The sequence below is a fragment of the Pleurodeles waltl genome, chromosome 2_2 (assembly GCF_031143425.1).
Source record: "Pleurodeles waltl isolate 20211129_DDA chromosome 2_2, aPleWal1.hap1.20221129, whole genome shotgun sequence".
Taxonomy (NCBI): domain Eukaryota; kingdom Metazoa; phylum Chordata; class Amphibia; order Caudata; family Salamandridae; genus Pleurodeles; species Pleurodeles waltl.
This window is the reverse complement of record NC_090439.1, coordinates 1,200,739,854-1,200,758,037: the sequence shown is the minus strand read 5'-3', so window position 1 is coordinate 1,200,758,037 and position 18,184 is coordinate 1,200,739,854. Positions and strand designations below refer to the sequence as shown.

At 45.0% G+C, this 18,184-nt stretch overlaps 1 protein-coding gene across 1 annotated transcript in view; it reads left to right on the top strand.

Annotated features, from left to right (window-relative positions):
* LOC138279459 (vomeronasal type-2 receptor 26-like) overlaps positions 1–18,184 on the top strand; it is a 260,000-nt gene that overhangs the window by 173,121 nt on the left and 68,695 nt on the right. The window contains exons 4-5 of the mRNA XM_069219405.1: positions 14,245–14,481; positions 15,822–15,945. Of these exons, the coding sequence (XP_069075506.1) occupies positions 14,245–14,481; positions 15,822–15,945 (361 nt within the window). The remainder of the gene's footprint in view (positions 1–14,244; positions 14,482–15,821; positions 15,946–18,184) is intronic.

The window sequence follows — 18,184 nt, the reverse complement described above, 5'->3', positions numbered from 1 at the left end:
GTATTTTCTTTCATGTGTGTGAGTACTGTGTGACTACAGTGGTACTGCATGAGCTTCGCATGTCTCCTAGTTCGGCCTTGGCTGCTCATCCACACTACCCCTAGAGAGCATGGGTGCTAGACACTGCCTACATTTCACTAATAAGGGATAAATGGACCTGGTATAAGGTGTAAGTTCCTTAGGTACCCACTACAAACCAGCCCAGCCTCCTACAAGGTGTGTTTCAGTTTCATAACACATCCAAACAGATGTATATTTGATATCACACCAGGACCTACCATATGAACAATGTGAGGGTGTTACAGAGATAAATAGATGTGTAATTGATGAGGATGTGCTGTTGTGTAACACAGTTTGATGCACACATCACTATCCGTGATTCTGAGATGTGCACATATGTTGACTTTTGTAGAATGTGCCTGTGCAGTGTCAGTGACCTGACCATCATGGGTCTGTCTTTGGATTTTACATTGGGTACAATTCCGCACATGGGGCCCACAACATTTGTTTTGCCCAGGGACCACAAACCCCTTGTCAAGTCATTGGCAGGTCCTCAATTTGCTGAGGAGCTTATGGGAACGAGTATGAGTTTAGCTTACCATTGGTTGCGTGCATGATGATGTGTGTACCTGAGAACAGGTGAGTTTAAGCCGTATATCCCTCCCTTTCTGCCAACTCAGATGTGGCTGTTGGACCCCCACAGTTACGTCAGTGGGAAGGCATTTCCTGATTGGGCCGGCGGTAACACTGGTGGTCTGCCCTCTGACAGATGCTTTGGCCTATCCTGTGGCCACTGCGGTCCAGCTTTCCTGGCGGCGGGACTGCCGGGGTCTTCCGTCTATGTTACCACATGCATCATCATTGGGTGGGCAGACCGCCAACGGTGCAACAGTGATTCCTCCGCCCCAGCGTAGGTGGTACCAAAACCGCCAAAGTCATAACCACACCCTAAATCTTTGGTTTGTATGTTAACCAATAATTTCTCTCTGCTTTCTTGGTAGCCAACTGGACCCTAAAAGATTCCATTTAAGTTGGACAAAACATGGGCTCTGCAACCAAAAAGTTTGATTATAAGTTGCATGAAACTGGGGTAATGGTGAAATCTCATGTGACTAAAGAAAGGGGAATCATTACACCAGACAGTATCTTTTGCCTGTCTCACTAGGATCCTGCAAGCCAGGACCCCAGTGCTCATAGTTTATGGCCTAATGTGTATGCCTGTGTAGTGCCTAACTGTGTCACTGAGGCTCTGCTTACCAGAACCTCAGTACTTTTGTCTCAGACAAACCCTTTCACAGGACTGCCATTGCAGCCTGCGTGAAATAGTGTAGGAAAGTACCATCTTGCCTGGCATGTTACCCCCATTTTTCACTGTATATATGTTGTTTTAGTTGTATGTGTCACTGGGACCCTGTCATCCAGGGCCCCAGTGCTCATAAGTGTGCCTGAATGTGTTACCTGTGTAGTGACTAACTGTCTCACTGAGGCTCTGCTAATCAGAACCTCAGTGGTTATGCTCTCTCATTTCTTTCCAAATTGTCACTAACAGGCTAGTGACCAATTTTACCAATTTACATTGGCTTACTGGAACACCCTTATAATTCCCTAGTATATGGTACTGAGGTACCCAGGGTATTGGGGTTCCAGGAGATCCCTATGGGCTGCAGCATTTCTTTTGCCACCCATAGGGAGCTCTGACAATTCTTACACAGGCCTGCCACTGCAGCCTGAGTGAAATAACGCACACGTTATTTCACAGCCATTTTACACTGCACTTAAGTAACTTATAAGTCACCTATATGTCTAACCTTTACCTGGTAAAGGTTAGGTGCAAAGTTACTTAGTGTGAGGGCACCCTGGCACTAGCCAAGGTGCCCCCACATTGTTCAGGGCCAATTCCCCGGACTTTGTGAGTGCGGGGACACCATTACACGTGTGCACTACATATACGTCACTACCTATATGTAGCTTCACAATGGTAACTCCGAATATGGCAATGTAACATGTCTATGATCATGGAATTGCCCCCTCTATGCCATCCTGGCATAGTTGGCACAATCCCATGATCCCAGTGGTCTGTAGCACAGTCCCTGGTACTGCCAAACTGCCTTTCCTGTGGTTTCACTGCAGCTGCTGCTGCTGCCAACCCCTCAGACAGGCTTCTGCCCTCCTGGGGTCCAGCCAGGCCTGGCCCAGGATGGCAGAACAAAGGACTTCCTCTGAGAGAGGGTGTTACACCCTCTCCCTTTGGAAAATGGTGTGAAGGCAGGGGAGGAGTAGCCTCCCCCAGCCTCTGGAAATGCTTTCATGGGCACATTTGGTGCCCATTTCTGCATAATCCAGTCTACACCGGTTCAGGGACCCCTTAGCCCTGCTCTGGCGCGAAACTGGACAAAGGAAAGGGGAGTGACCACTCCCCTGACCTGTACCTCCCCTGGGAGGTGCCCAGAGCTCCTCCAGTGTGCTCCAGACCTCTGCCATCTTGGAAACAGAGGTGCTGCTGGCACGCTGGACTGCTCTGAGTGGCCAGTGCCACCAGGTGACGTCAGAGACTCCTTCTGATAGGCTCCTTCAGGTGTTGCTAGCCTATCCTCTCTCCTAGGTAGCCAAACCCTCTTTTCTGGCTATTTAGGGTCTCTGTCTCTGGGGAAACTTTAGATAACGAATGCAAGAGCTCATCCGAGTTCCTCTGCATCTCTCTCTTCACCTTCTGCCAAGGAATCGACTGCTGACCGTGCTGGAAGCCTGCAAAACTGCAACATAGTAGCAAAGACGACTACTGCAACTCTGTAACGCTGATCCTGCCGCCTTCTCGACTGTTTTCCTGGTGGTGCATGCTGTGGGGGTAGTCTGCCTCCTCTCTGCACTAGAAGCTCCGAAGAAATCTCCCGTGGGTTGTGAGAAGGTAGCCTCTTTCTAGCCTTGTTACCCCCACTTTTGGCCTGTTTGTGAGTGTATGTCAGGGTGTTTGTCACTGTTTTCACTGTCTCACTGGGATCCCGATAGCCAGGCCTCAGTGCTCATAGTGAAAACACTATGTTTTCAGTATGGTTGTTATGTGTCACTGGGATCCTGCTAGTCAGGACCCCAGTGCTCATAAGGTTGTGGCCTATATGTATGTGTCACTGGGACCCTGTCACACAGGACCCCAGTGCTCATAGGTGTGCATGTATGTGTTCCATGTGTGGTGCCTAACTGTCTCACTGAGGCTCTGCTAACCAGGACCTCAGTGGTTATGCTCTCTCATTACTTTCAAATTGTCACTAACAGGCTAGTGACCATTTTTACCAATTTACATTGGCTTACTGGAACACCCTTATAATTCCCTAGTATATGGTACTGAGGTACCCAGGGTATTGGGGTTCCAGGAGATCCCTATGGGCTGCAGCATTCCTTTTGCCACCCATAGGGAGCTCTGACAATTCTTACACAGGCCTGCCACTGCAGCCTGAGTGAAATAACGTCCACATTATTTCACAGCCATTTTGCACTGCACTTAAGTAACTTATAAGTCACCTATATGTCTAACCTTTACCTGGTAAAGGTTAGGTGCAAAGTTACTTAGTGTGAGGGCACCCTGGCACTAGCCAAGGTGCCCCCACATTGTTCAGAGCCAATTCACTGAACTTTGTGAGTGCGGGGACACCATTACACGCGTGCACTACATATAGGTCACTACCTATATGTGGCTTCACCATGGTAACTCCGAATATGGCCATGTAACATGTCTATGATCATGGAATTGCCCCCTCTATGCCATCCTGGCATTGTTGGTACAATTCCATGATCCCAGTGGTCTGTAGCACAGACCCTGGTACTGCCAGACTGCCCTTCCTGGGGTTTCACTGCAGCTGCTGCTGCTGCCAACCCCTCAGACAGGCAGCTGCCCTCCTGGGGTCCAGCCAGGCCTGGCCCAGGATGGCAGAACAAAGAACTTCCTCTGAGAGAGGGTGTGACACCCTCTCCCTTTGGAAAATGGTGTGAAGGCAGGGGAGGAGTTGCCTCCCCCAGCCTCTGGAAATGCTTTGTTGGGCACAGAGGTGCCCAATTCTGCATAAGCCAGTCTACACCGGTTCAGGGACCCCTTAGCCCCTGCTCTGGCGCGAAACTGGACAAAGGAAAGGGGAGTGACCACTCCCCTGACCTGCACCTCCCCTGGGAGGTGTCCAGAGCTCCTCCAGTGTGCTCCAGACCTCTGCCATCTTGGAAACAGAGGTGCTGCTGGCACACTGGACTGCTCTGAGTGGCCAGTGCCACCAGGTGACGTCAGAGACTCCTGCTGATAGGCTCCTTCAGGTGTTAGTAGCCTTTCCTCTCTCCTAGGTAGCCAAACCCTCTTTTCTGGCTATTTAGGGTCTCTGTCTCTGGGGAAACTTTAGATAACGAATGCATGAGCTCAGCCGAGTTCCTCTGCATCTCCCTCTTCACCTTCTGATAAGGAATCGACCGCTGACCGCGCTGGAAGCCTGCAAACCTGCAACATAGTAGCAAAGACGACTACTGCAACTCTGTAACGCTGATCCTGCCGCCTTCTCGACTGTTTTCCTGCTTGTGCATGCTGTGGGGGTAGTCTGCCTCCTCTCTGCACCAGAAGCTCCGAAGAAATCTCCCGTGGGTCGACGGAATCTTCCCCCTGCAACCGCAGGCACCAAAAAGCTGCATTACCGGTCCCTTGGGTCTCCTCTCAGCACGACGAGCGAGGTCCCTCGAATCCAGCGACACCGTCCAAGTGACCCCTACAGTCCAGTGACTCTTCAGCCCAAGTTTGGTGGAGGTAAGTCCTTGCCTCACCTCGCTGGGCTGCATTGCTGGGAACCGCGACTTTGCAAGCTACTCCGGCCCCTGTGCACTTCCGGCGGAAATCCTTCGTGCACAACCAAGCCTGGGTCCACGGCACTCTAACCTGCATTGCACGACTTTCTAAGTTGGTCTCCGGCGATGTGGGACTCCTTTATGCAACTTCGGCGAGCACCGTTTCACGCATCCTCGTAGTGCCTGTTTCTGGCACTTCTCCAGGTGCTACCTGCTTCAGTGAGGGCTCTTTGTCTTGCTCGACGTCCCCTCTCTCTGCAGGTTCAATTTGCGACCTCCTGGTCCCTTCTGGGCCCCAGCAGCGTCCAAAAACGCCAAACGCACGATTTGCGTGTAGCAAGGCTTGTTGGCGTCCATCCGGCGGGAAAACACTTCTGCACGACTCTCCAAGGCGTGGGGGATCCATCCTCCAAAGGGGAAGTCTCTAGCCCTTGTCGTTCCTGCAGTATTCACAGTTCTTCAGACTAGTAAGAGCTTCTTTGCACCAACCGCTGGCATTTCTTGGGCATCTGCCCATCTCCGAGTTGCTTGTGACTTTTGGACTTGGTCCCCTTGTTCCACAGGTACCCTCAGTCAGGAATCCATTGTTGTTGCATTGCTGATTTGTGTTTTCCTTGCATTTTCCCTCTAGCACGACTATTTTGTCCTTAGGGGAACTTTGGTGCACTTTGCACTCACTTTTCAGGGTCTTGGGGAGGGTTATTTTTCTAACTCTCACTATTTTCTAATAGTCCCAGCGACCCTCTACAAGGTCACATAGGTTTGGGGTCCATTCGTGGTTCGCATTCCACTTTTGGAGTATATGGTTTGTGTTGCCCCTATCCCTATGTTTCCCCATTGCATCCTATTGTAACTATACATTGTTTGCACTGTTTTCTAAGACTATACTGCATATTTTTGCTATTGTGTATATATATCTTGTGTATATTTCCTATCCTCTCACTGAGGGTACACTCTAAGATACTTTGGCATATTGTCATAAAAATAAAGTACCTTTATTTTTAGTATAACTGTGTATTGTGTTTTCTTATGATATTGTGCATATGACATTAAGTGGTACTGTAGTAGCTTCACACGTCTCCTAGTTCAGCCTAAGCTGCTCTGCTAAGCTACCATTATCTATCAGCCTAAGCTGCTAGACACCCTATACACTAATAAGGGATAACTGGGCCTGGTGCAAGGTGCAAGTACCCCTTGGTACTCACTACAAGCCAGTCCAGCCTCCTACATTGGTTGTGCAGTGGTGGGATAAGTGCTTGAGACTACTTACCACTCTTGTCATTGTACTTTTCATAAGAGAAAAATATACAAAACAAGGTCAGTGTATATACACATAGCCAAAAAGTTTTGCATTTCCTCTTTTCACTCTTTTCTAAGTGCTGAAAAGTACTTCTAAACTTATAAAAAGTTTAAAAAGTTTTTTCTGTCTTTCCAAAAAGTTCTGAAAACTTTTTTTCTCTTTTTCTATCACTTTAACTCTCTCTAAAAAATGTCTGGCACAGGAAAAAATGTTGAACTGTCCATATTTGCATATGATCACCTTAGCTGGAAAGGAGCAAGGAGTCTCTGCATAGAGAGAGGTTTGAGTGTAGGGAAGAATCCTTCCTTAGAACTGTTAATTAATATGCTTAGAGTACAGGATAAGGCCATAAGTGCTCAATCTGTAGAAAAAGTAGCTAATGGTTCTCAATCTGATCCAGGGACTCCCCCAGGAAAAGGTTCAGGAAAGAAACTTCTCAGCCTGCCCATTACTAGACAGTCTAGCATAGTTGGTACAGAGGTTGAATCACACCATACTGATGATGTGCTCTCACATTATGCTGGTAGCCAAGCTGTTAGGGTGCCCTCTGTAAGGGACAGGTCTCCTTCTGTTCATTCCCATCATACCTCTGTATCTAGAAATGTCCCTCCCACCCACCCGGATGACAGATTGTTAGAAAGGGAGCTCAATAGATTGAGAGTGGAACAAACCAGACTGAAGCTCAAGAAGCAACAGCTGGATTTGGATAGACAGTCTTTAGAAATAGAGAGGGAAAGACAGAAGTTGGGTTTAGATACCCATGGTGGCAGCAGCAGTATTCCCCATAGTCATCCTGCAAAAGAGCATGATTCCAGGAATCTGCACAAGATAGTTCCCCCTTATAAGGAGGGGGATGACATTAACAAGTGGTTTGCTGCACTTGAGAGGGCCTGTGCTGTACAGGATGTCCCTCAAAAGCAGTGGGCTGCTATCCTATGGCTATCATTTAGTGGAAAAGGTAGGGATAGGCTCCTTACTGTGAAAGAAAATGATGCCAATAATTTTACAGTTCTTAAGAATGCACTCCTGGATGGTTATGGCTTAACCACTGAACAGTACAGGATAAAGTTCAGAGAGACCAAAAAGGAGTCTTCACAAGACTGGGTTGATTTCATTGACCATTCAGTGAAGGCCTTGGAGGGGTGGTTACATGGCAGTAAAGTTACTGATTATGACAGCCTGTATAACTTAATCCTGAGAGAGCATATTCTTAATAATTGTGTGTCTGATTTGTTGCACCAGTACCTGGTAGACTCTGATCTGACCTCTCCCCAAGAATTGGGAAAGAAGGCAGACAAATGGGTCAGAACAAGGGTGAACAGAAAAGTTCATACAGGGGGTGACAAAGATGGCAATAAGAAGAAAGATGGTGAAAAATCTCAAGATAAGCATGGGGATAAGGGTAAAACCAAAGATCCCACTTCAAATCTTAAACACTCTTCAGAGGGTGGGGATAAAACTAATTCTTCCTCTTCTTCTCAACCCACACACATTAAAAAGCCTTGGTGCTTTGTGTGTAAAAACAGAGGCCATAGGCCAGGGGATAAGTCCTGTCCAGGTAAACCCCCTGAGCCTACCACCACTAATACATCAAGCTCTAGTGCCCCTAGCAGTAGTGGTACTAGTGGTGGGACTGCTGGCAACAGTCAAGCAAAGGGTGTAGTTGGGTTCACTTATGGGTCCATAGTGGAAACTGATGTGTCCCCCTGCAACCGCAGGCACCAAAGAACTCCATCACCGGTCCCCTGTGTCTCCTCTCAGCACGACGAGCGAGGTCCTTTGAATCCAGCAACTCTGTCCAAGTGACTCCCACAGCCCAGTGACTCTTCAGTCCAAGTTTGGTGGAGGTAAGTCCTTGCCTCCCCACGCCAGACTGTATTGCTGGGAACCGCGACTTTTGCAGCTACTCCAACCTCCGTGCACTTCCGGCGGAAATCCTTTGTGCACAGTCCAGCCTGGGTCCACGGCACTCTAACCTGCATTGCACGACCTCCTAAGTTGTTCTCCGGCGACGTGAGACTCCTTTGTGCGACTTCGGGTGAGCACCATTTCACGCATCCTCGTAGTGCCTGTTTCTGGCACTTCTCTGGGTGCTACCTGCTGCTGAGAGAGCTCCTTGTCTTGCTCGACGTCCCTTCTGTCTCCTGACGCAATTTGCGACATCCTGGTACCACCTGAGCCACAGCAGCGTCCAAAAAACCTTACCACACGGTTTGCAGCTAGCAAGGCTTGTTGGCGGTCTTTCAGCGGGAAATCACTTCTGCACGACTCTCCACGGCGTGACGGATCCGTCCTCCAAAGAGGAAGTCTCTAGCCCTTGTCGTTCCTGCAGAAACCTAAGCTTCTACAGTCCAGTAGCAGCTTCTTTGCACCCGCAGCTGGCATTTCCTGGGCATCTGCCCATCTCCGACTTGCTTGTGACTTTTGGACTTGGTCCCCTTCTTCCACAGGTACCCTCGACTGGAAATCCATCGTTATTGCATTGCTGGTTTGTGTCTTTCCTGCATTATTCCTCTAACACGACTATTTTGTCCTTAGGGGAACTTTAGTGCACTTTGCACTCACTTTTCAGGGTCTTGGGGAGGGTTATTTTTCTAACTCTCACTATTTTCTAATAGTCCCAGCGACCCTCTACAAGGTCACATAGGTTTGGGGTCCATTCATGGTTCGCATTCCACTTTTGGAGTATATGGTTTGTGTTGCCCCTATCCCTATGTTTCCCCATTGCATCCTATTGTAACTATACATTGTTTGCACTGTTTTCTAAGACTATACTGCATATTTTTGCTATTGTGTATATATATCTTGTGTATATTTCCTATCCTCTCACTGAGGGTACACTCTAAGATACTTTGGCATATTGTCATAAAAATAAAGTACCTTTATTTTTAGTATAACTGTGTATTGTGTTTTGTTATGATATTGTGCATATGACACTAGGTGGTACTGTAGGAGCTTCACTCGTCTCCTAGTTCAGCCTAAGCTGCTCTGCTAAGCTACCATTATCTATCAGCCTATGCTGCTAGACACCCTATACACTAATAAGGGATAACTGGGCCTGGTGCAAGGTGCAAGTACCCCTTGGTACTCACTACAAGCCAGTCCAGCCTCCTACAAATAGTGCACACACTATTTCACAGCCATTTTCACTGCACTTAAGTAACTTATAAGTCACCTCTATATCTAACCTTTAGCTGCAAAGTTACAATGTGTGATGGCAACCTTGCACTAGCAAAGGTGCCCCCACATAGTTCAGGGCCAGTTCCCCGGACTTTGTGAGTGTGGGGACGCCATTACACACGTGCACTACATACAGGTCAATACCTATATGTAGCTTCACAATGGTAACTCCGAATATGGCCATGTAACATGTCTAAGATTATGGAATTGTCCTCCCCATTCCAAATCTGGTATTGGGGAGCCAATTCCATGCATCCTGGGGGCTCCACCATGGACCCCCAGTATTGCCAAACCAGCTCTCTGAGGCTTGTACTGCAGCTCCAGCTGCTGCCACCTCACAGACCAGGTTCTGCCCTCCTGGGTCTGCCCAGCCCAGTCTCAGGAAGGCAGAACAAAGCATTTCATCTGAGAGCAGGGTGTTACACCCTCTCACTTTGGAAATAGGTGTTACAGGCTGGGGAGTGTAGGAAAGTTCCATCTTGCCTGGCATGTTACCCCCATATTTCACTGTCTATATGCTGTTTTATTCCTTCTGTCACTGGGACCCTGCCAGACAGGGCCCCAGTGCTCATAGTATGTGCCCTGTATGTGTTCTCTGTGTGATGCCTGACTGTCTCACTGAGGCTCTGCTAACCAGAACCTCAGTGGTTATGCTCTCTTTGCTTTCCAAATTTGTCACTAACAGGCTAGTGACTAAATTTACCAATTCACATTGGCATAATGGTACACCCATATAATTCCCTTGTATATGGTACTGAGGTACCCAGGGTATTGGGGTTCCAGGAGATCCCTATGGGCTGCAGCATTTCTTTTGCCACCCATAGGGAGCTCTGACAATTCTTACACAGGTCTGCCACTGCAGCCTACGTGAAATAACGTCCACATTATTTCACAGCCATTTACCACTGCACATAAGTAACTTATAAGTCACCTATATGTCTAACCTTCACCTGCTGAAGGTTGGGTGCCAAGTTACTTAGTGTGTGGGCACCCTGCCACTAGCCAAGGTGCCCCCACATTGTTCAGGGCAAATTCCCCGGACTTTAGGAGTGCGGGGACATCATTACACGTGAGCACTATAAATAGGTCAGTACCTATGTATAGCGTCACAATGGTAACTCCGAACATGGCCATGTCACATGTCTAAGATCATGGAATTGTCACTTCAATACCATTCTGGTATTGGGGGGACAATTCCATGATCCTCCGGGTCTCTAGCACAGAACCCGGGTACTGCCAAACTGCCTTTTCAGGGTCTGCACTGCAGCTGCTGCTGCTGCCAACCCCTCAGACAGGTTTCTGCCCCCCTGGGGTCCAGGCAGCCCTGGCCCAGGAAGGCAGAACAAAGGATTTCCTCTGAGAGAGGGTGTTACACCCTCTCCCTTTGGAAATAGGTGTGATGGGCTGGGGAGGAGTAGCCTCCCCCAGCCTCTGCAAATGCTTTGATGGGCACAGATGGTGCCCATCTCCGCATAAGCCCGTCTACACCGGTTCAGGGATTCCCCCAGCCCTGCTCTGGTGCGAAAGTGGACAAAGGAAAGGGGAGTGACCACTCCCCTGACCAGTACCCCCCAGGGGAGGTGCCCAGAGCTCCTCCAGTGTGTCCCAGACCTCAGCCATCTTGGTTTCAGAGGTCCTGGGTGCACACTGGACTGCTCTGAGTGGCCAGTGCCAGCAGGTGACGTCAGAGACTCCTTCTGATAGGCTCGTACCTGTCTTGGTAGCCAATCCTCCTTTGTTGGTAGCCAAACCTCCTTTTCTGGCTATTTAGGGTCTCTGCTTTGGGAAATTCTTCAGATAATGAAATAACGAATGCAAGAGCTCACCAGAGTTCCTCTGCATCTCCCTCTTCACCTTCTACCAAGGATCGACCGCTGACTGCTCCAGGATGCCTGGAAAACCACAACAAAGTAGCAAGACGACTACCAGCAACATTGTAGTGCCTAATCCTGTCGACTGTTTCCTGGTGGTGCATGCTCTGGGGGTAGCCTGCCTTCACCCTGCACCAGAAACTCAGAAGAAATCTCCCGTGGGTCGACGGAATCTTCCCCCTGCTAACGTAGGCACGAAAAGACTGCATCACCGGTCCTCTGGGTCCCCTCTCATCCTGACAAGCGTGGTCTCTGGAACACAGCAACTCTGTCCAAGTGACTCCCACCGTCCAGTGACTCTTCAATTCACGTTTGGTGGAGGTAAGTCCTTGCATCCCCACGCCAGACTTCAAAGCTGTGTACTGTGTGATTTGCAGCTGCTCTGGCTCCTGTACACTCTTCCAGGATTTCCTTTGTGCACAGCCAAGCCTGCGTCCCCAGCACTCCGTCCTGCATTGCACAATCTTCTGAGTTGTCCTCCGATGTCGTGGGGCCCCCTTTCGTAACTTCACATGGACTCTGGTTCACTTTTCTTCTAAGTGCCTGTTGGGGTACTTCTGCGGGTGCTGCCTGCTTCTGGGAGGGCTCTCCGAATTGCTAGATGCCCCCTCTGTCTCCTCCTCCATGTGACGACATCCTGGTCCTTTCTGGTCCTCAGCAGCACCCAAAAACCTCTACCGCAACCCTTGCAGCTAGTAAGGCTTGTTTGCGGTATTTCTGCGTGGGAATACCTCTGCAAGCTTCAACGCGACGTGGGATGTCCATCTTTCAAAGGAGAAGTTCCTAGTCCTCTTCTTTCTTGCAGAACTCCAAGCTTCTTCCAACCGGAGGCAGCTTCCTTGCACCTTCATCCGGGGTTTCCTGGGCTCCTGACCCCTCCGGACACTGTCACGACTATTGGACTTGGTCCCCTTGTCTTACAGGTACTCAGGTCCAAAAATCCGTTGTCAGTACACTGCTGGTGTTTGTTCTTCCTGCAGAATTCCCCAATCACGACTTCTGTGCTCTTTGGGGGTACTAGGCTTACTTTACTCCTACTTTTCAGGGTCTTGGGGTGGGGTATTTTTCTAACCCTCACTGTTTTCTTACAGTCCCAGCGACCCTCTACAAGGTCACATAGGTTTGGGGTCCATTCGTGGTTCGCATTCCACTTTTGGAATATATGGTTTGTGTTGCCCCTATACCTATGTGCTCCTATTGCAACCTATTATATTCTACATTGTTTGCATTCCTTTTCTGACTATTATTTACCTGTTTTGGGTTTGTGTACATATAACTTGTGTATATAACTTACCTTCTTACTGAGGGTACTCACTGAGGTACTTTGGCATATTGTCATAAAAATAAAGTACCTTTATTTTTAGTAACTCTGTGTATTGTGTTTTCTTATGATATTGTGCATGTGACACCAGTGGTATAGTAGGAGCTTTACACGTCTCCTAGTTCAGCCTAAGCTGCTTTGCCATAGCTACCTTCTATCACTCTAAGCTGCTAGAAACACATCTCCTACACTAATAAGGGATAACTGGACCTGGCACAAGGTGTAATTACCTCTGGTACCCACTGCAAGCCAGGTCAGCCTCCTACAGTGAGGGGTAGCCTCCCCAGCCTCTGGAAATGCTTTGAAGGGCACAGATGATGCCCTCCTTGCATAAACCAGTCTACACCGGTTCAGGGACCCCTTTTCCCCTGCTCTGGCGTGAAAATGGACAAAGGAAAAGTGACCATTCCTCTGTCCATCACCACCACAGGGGTGGTGCCCAGAGTTCCTCCAGTGTGTTGCAGTCTTCAGCCATCTTGCTTTGCAAGGTGTGGGGGCACTCTGGAGGGCTCTGAGTGGCCAATGCCAGCAGGTGACGTCAGAGACCCTTCCTGATAGGTCCATACCTGATAAGGTAGCCAATCCCCCTCTCAGTGCTATTTAGGGTCTTTCCTCTGGGTTCTCTTCAGATTCTGTTTGCAAGTTTCCTTCAGGAATCCTCTGCAACAACTTCAGACTCTTCTGACCTTGGATCAACCGCAGCCAGCTCCAAGAATTGCTGTAACTGCAACAAAGTGTCTACAAGAGACACTTTTCTTCAGCAACCTCAGCTCCAAGTCAGCAACTGCAACAGGTGGGCATGCCTTGGGGACTCCCTGTCTTCATCTTGCACCAGAAGGACCAAAGAAATCTCCAGTGGAGTAACGGAATCACTCCCCTACTCCATGCAGGCACCTTCCAAGGTGACGACCGGTACCCTAGGACTCGTCTCACGGTGACGAGCATGCTCCTAAGGACACAGAGGGTGGACATCATCAACATAGACTGTTCTGTGGTCCTGCTGATGCAATTTGGAGGAGGTAAGACCTTGCCTTCCATGAGAACAACGGTACCCCTGTGTATTGTGTCTTCTTCGCCTTCTGAGGCCTCTGTGCCCTCTTTGCAAAATTCCTTCATGCACAGCCTGGCCCAGGTCCCCAGCACTCCACCCTGACCCCAGCAGGCCACCATCCCAGTGATGGTGGCTATTCCCAAATGGGTCACAAATTGCGACCTGCCTCTTGATTTTTAATGAGGTAGGTGTCTTGCGACCCATTTGGGAATTGCAAATTGTGTGAAACACTCTGTTGTACAAAGCAGTTTTGCGATTTACTAATAGTAAATTGCTATTAGGAAATGGAAAACTTTAAGCTACATACAACTGACCTTTTGTTTCATTGAGGTAATCTTGCTCAGAGTGACTTATAATACAGGCCAAAGAATTAAACCATCAACATGGATTTAGTTTTTTGCATCTACGTTTTGGAATGAGAATTATGCATTCTTAATGAATATTGTTTGATGTCTGGACATAAGTTCATTCCTTGATCTAAGGATGCTGAGATGTAGGAGTCCGAGCTATTCATCTGAGTCTATTTACAGTTTTTCGGAGTGCCTTTCTTACAGTCTCTGTTATTAGTAACTAAACAACTTGGGTACGTTCTGGAATTCGCATCTGAATGTGGTTGTCATCCTTTATTTTGGTCTCAATTATTAAACAATTTGGATATCACACTGTTAGTGCTGAATTTAACCTAATGATCTTGTGTTTTGTGTTTCAGGTGAACAGGTTTCTCCAGAAGATACATTTTAAGACTTCTTTTGGGCATGATATTTTTTTCGATGACAAAGGGCAAGTACCAGCAAAGTATGACATTCTAAACTGGGCTTACAAAAGCTTACGTGTTTTGGAAGTTGTTAAGGTTGGACATTTAGATCTCACAGCACAACCAGGGCAACAACTTATCATCAACGAGAGCGCCATTACGTGGCATGTTAGTGGTGACCAGACGAATCAGGTCAGTCTAATGTTCTTCAGACATTCAACTAATGGCAGTCAGTTGGGACCAACTTCAGCTATTTTAACTTGAAATCAACGAATGTTCCATCCTGTCAGAAGCACTGCACAACTTTTAAAGTTTAAACTGAGCAACAAGCTGCAGAACACACACTGCTAATCACGTTCTGTCTAGGCGCTAAGGAGCATATTTATGAACCCCATTGTGTCACACTTGCACCAGACATTGTAATGCAAGTTCGTCACAACTTAAAATAGAGATTTATGAGGCCATGCAAGGTCACTTTGCGTGGCCATGAGTGGCACCAAAAATCTGAAGTAGGGAAACAGAGCTGAAATCGCTGTGTTGCCTTACTCTGCCCTGAGAAGGCGTTTCATGGGGGTTGAATGGGTGTTCCCACACAAATCCAATGGTTTTTGACGTAGTCCCTGATTTGCCAGAAGTGGGAGAACAGGGAAAGCACTAAAAAGATACACCTTTTCAGGGGACATGTAACGAGGAGAAGTATTTATTTTTCTTTTCGCTAGTTCCTCTTTCTATGTGTGCTGCATTCATCACAACGGTGACAGATATCCGGTCCGCCAAAATCAAAACCCCATTCTGTCCCCTAAGTTTTAGATTTCGACAGATTAAATATCTGTTACCATTGTGACCGAGTAACCCATCCGTCAAGTTTTAAATCAGGCCCCAAGTTGTTATCTTAATGCAGTTACTGTTGCATGAGTCATAAGAGCATCTCTGGGCAGCTTTCCTTGGCTTATGAGTGGGCAAGAATTGATTTCACTCTCACATTACGAATATATATACAGCTTACCCTTGCAGCCCTTTCTTGATGCAACTATCTTCAAATGATTCCTCACGATGTGTGAAAATTAACATAGAACCCTGTTAGCACAATCGTATACTGTCCACATTGCATGTATTTTCTTTCTTTAAATATGTCTTGTTAAACCTAGTGTAGGCAAAATAAAAGCACATTCTAGAATTTGTGTTTGGCTTCCTTACAATGAGAAATGAAATTAAATCTGACTCATAACATATGCATTACTGCATAGAACACATTTTAAATATTAACATGTTTTACCCTAGAAACTACATTTTAAGACATCCATATCTGAGGTTTCAGCCAAACAATGAATATTCAATTTATGACACTCAATGATGTTCATATTCTCCAAATCTTTGCAAAGCATACTAAAACCAATTAAAACATCAAGTAATCTAAAAAAAACTATTTAACTATTTTGTGACTAAAGAAATGCTTGTGGTGAAGGATTCATTGTGGGCTACCACTGAACAAATTAAGCACAGTTTTTTCTTGATTCTACTTCACTTCACAGACTCCTCGCTCGGTCTGCAGTGAGAGCTGCCTCCCAGGGTACCGCAAAGCTCCAAGAGAAGGGAAGCCTGTCTGCTGCTTTTACTGTGTGCCCTGTGCCAATGGGGAGTTTTCCAACAGGACCGGTATGTGAAAAACTGACTTCCTAAAGCCTCACATTAGATAGATGTTAAATACTGGGAAAATTGTTCTCTTCTGGATGTCAGAAGATGAATAGTGCATGCAACATAAAACCACCAATAACATGAGATAAAGCAAAAAAAATTTAATGTAGAATGCTTAATGTAACATCTGCTCCCTGCATTTTTTCTTTGTAAACACGCAATTATTTTACACGTAATCAAATATTACTTATAGTAATAGTATCATAACTTCATAATATGAGTAATATTACTTATAATATAAGAAATATCACATATAGTTATATACTTATTATAACTCATAGTAATAGTATCATAATGTAAGTAATATCACATATAGTAATAGTGTCATAATATCAGAAACATCACATATAATATTAGATTCAAAATATAAGTAATATCACATATAGTAATGGTATCATTATGTATGTAATATCATGTAAAGTAATCATATCATAATATAAGTAATATCAGTTATAGTAATAGTATCATAATGTAAGTAATATCACTTACAGTAATGGTATCGTAACATAAGTAATATCAGTTATAGTAATAATATAATAATGTAAGTAATATTAGATATAGTAATAGTGTCAACATATAAGTAATATCACTTATAGTAATAGTGTCAAAATATAAGTAATAACATATAGCAATAGTTTCATAATATAAGTAATATCACTTATAACAAGTGTCATAACGTAAGTAATATCGCTTATAGTAATAGTGTCATAATATAAGTAATATCATATATAGCAACAGTGTCATAATGTAAGTAATATCACTTATAGTAATAGTGTTATAATATAAGTAATATCACATATAGCAATAGTGTTAAAATATATATGATATAACTTATAGTAATAGTGTCATACTATAAGTAATGTCACGTATAATAAAAGTGTCATAATTTAAATAATATAATTTACAGTAATAGTGTCATAATATAAGTAATATCATTTATAGTAATAATATCATAAGGTAAGTAATATTACATATAGTAATAGTGTCATAAGAAATATCATTATAGTAAAAGTGTAATAATATAAATAATATCACATATAGTTATAGAGTCATAATATAAGTAATATCACTTATAGTGATAGTATCATAAAATAAGTAATCACATATAGTAATAGTATCTGAATGTAGGTAATATCACTTATAGTAATAATATCATAATATAAGTAAATCACATATAGTAACAGTGTCATAATATAAGTAATGTCATTTACAGTAATAGTATCATAATATAAGTAATATCACTTATAGTAATGATATCATAATATAAGTAATATCACTTATAGTAATAGTATCACAATATAAGTAATATCAAATATATTAATAGTGTCATAATGTAAGTAATATCACTTACAGTAATAGTGTCATAATATAAGTAATATCACTTATAGTAATAGTGTCACACTATAAGTTATATCACACATGGTAATAGTGTCAGAATATAAGTAATAGCACTTAGAGTAATAGTTTCACAATATAAGTAATATCTCTTACAGTAATAGTATCATAATATAAGTGATATCACTTATAGTAATAGTGTCACAATATAAGGAATATCACTTACAGTAATAGTTTCATATTATAAGCAATATCACTTATAGTAATGATATCATAATACAAGTAATATCACTTATAGTAATAGTATCACAATATAAGTAATATCTCTTATAGTAATAGTGTCACAATATAAGTAATATCTCTTACAGTAATAGCATCATAATTTAAGTAATATCACATACAGTAATAGGGTCACAATATAAATAATATCACTTAACCCCTTCGCTGCCAGGCCTTTTCCCCCTCCTGTGCCGAGCCTTTTTTTGGCTATTTGGAGCAGTTCGCGCTTAGGCCCTCATATCTTTTTGTTCACATAAGCTACCCACGCCAAATTTGCGTCCTTTTCTTCCAACATCTTAGGGATTATAGAGGTACCCAGACTTTGTGGGTTCCCCAGAAGGAGGCCAAGAAATTAACCAAAATACAGTGAAAATTTTGTTTTTTCAAAAAAATGGGAAAAAGGGGCTGCAGAAGGCTTGTGGTTTTTTCCCTGAAAAGGGAATCAACAAAGAGTTTGCGGTTCTAAAATCACCAGCTTCCCAGATTTCAGGAACAGGCAGACTTGAATCAGAAAACCCAGTTTTTCAACACAATTTTGGCATTTTACTGGGACATACCCCATTTTTACGATTTTTTGTGATTTCAG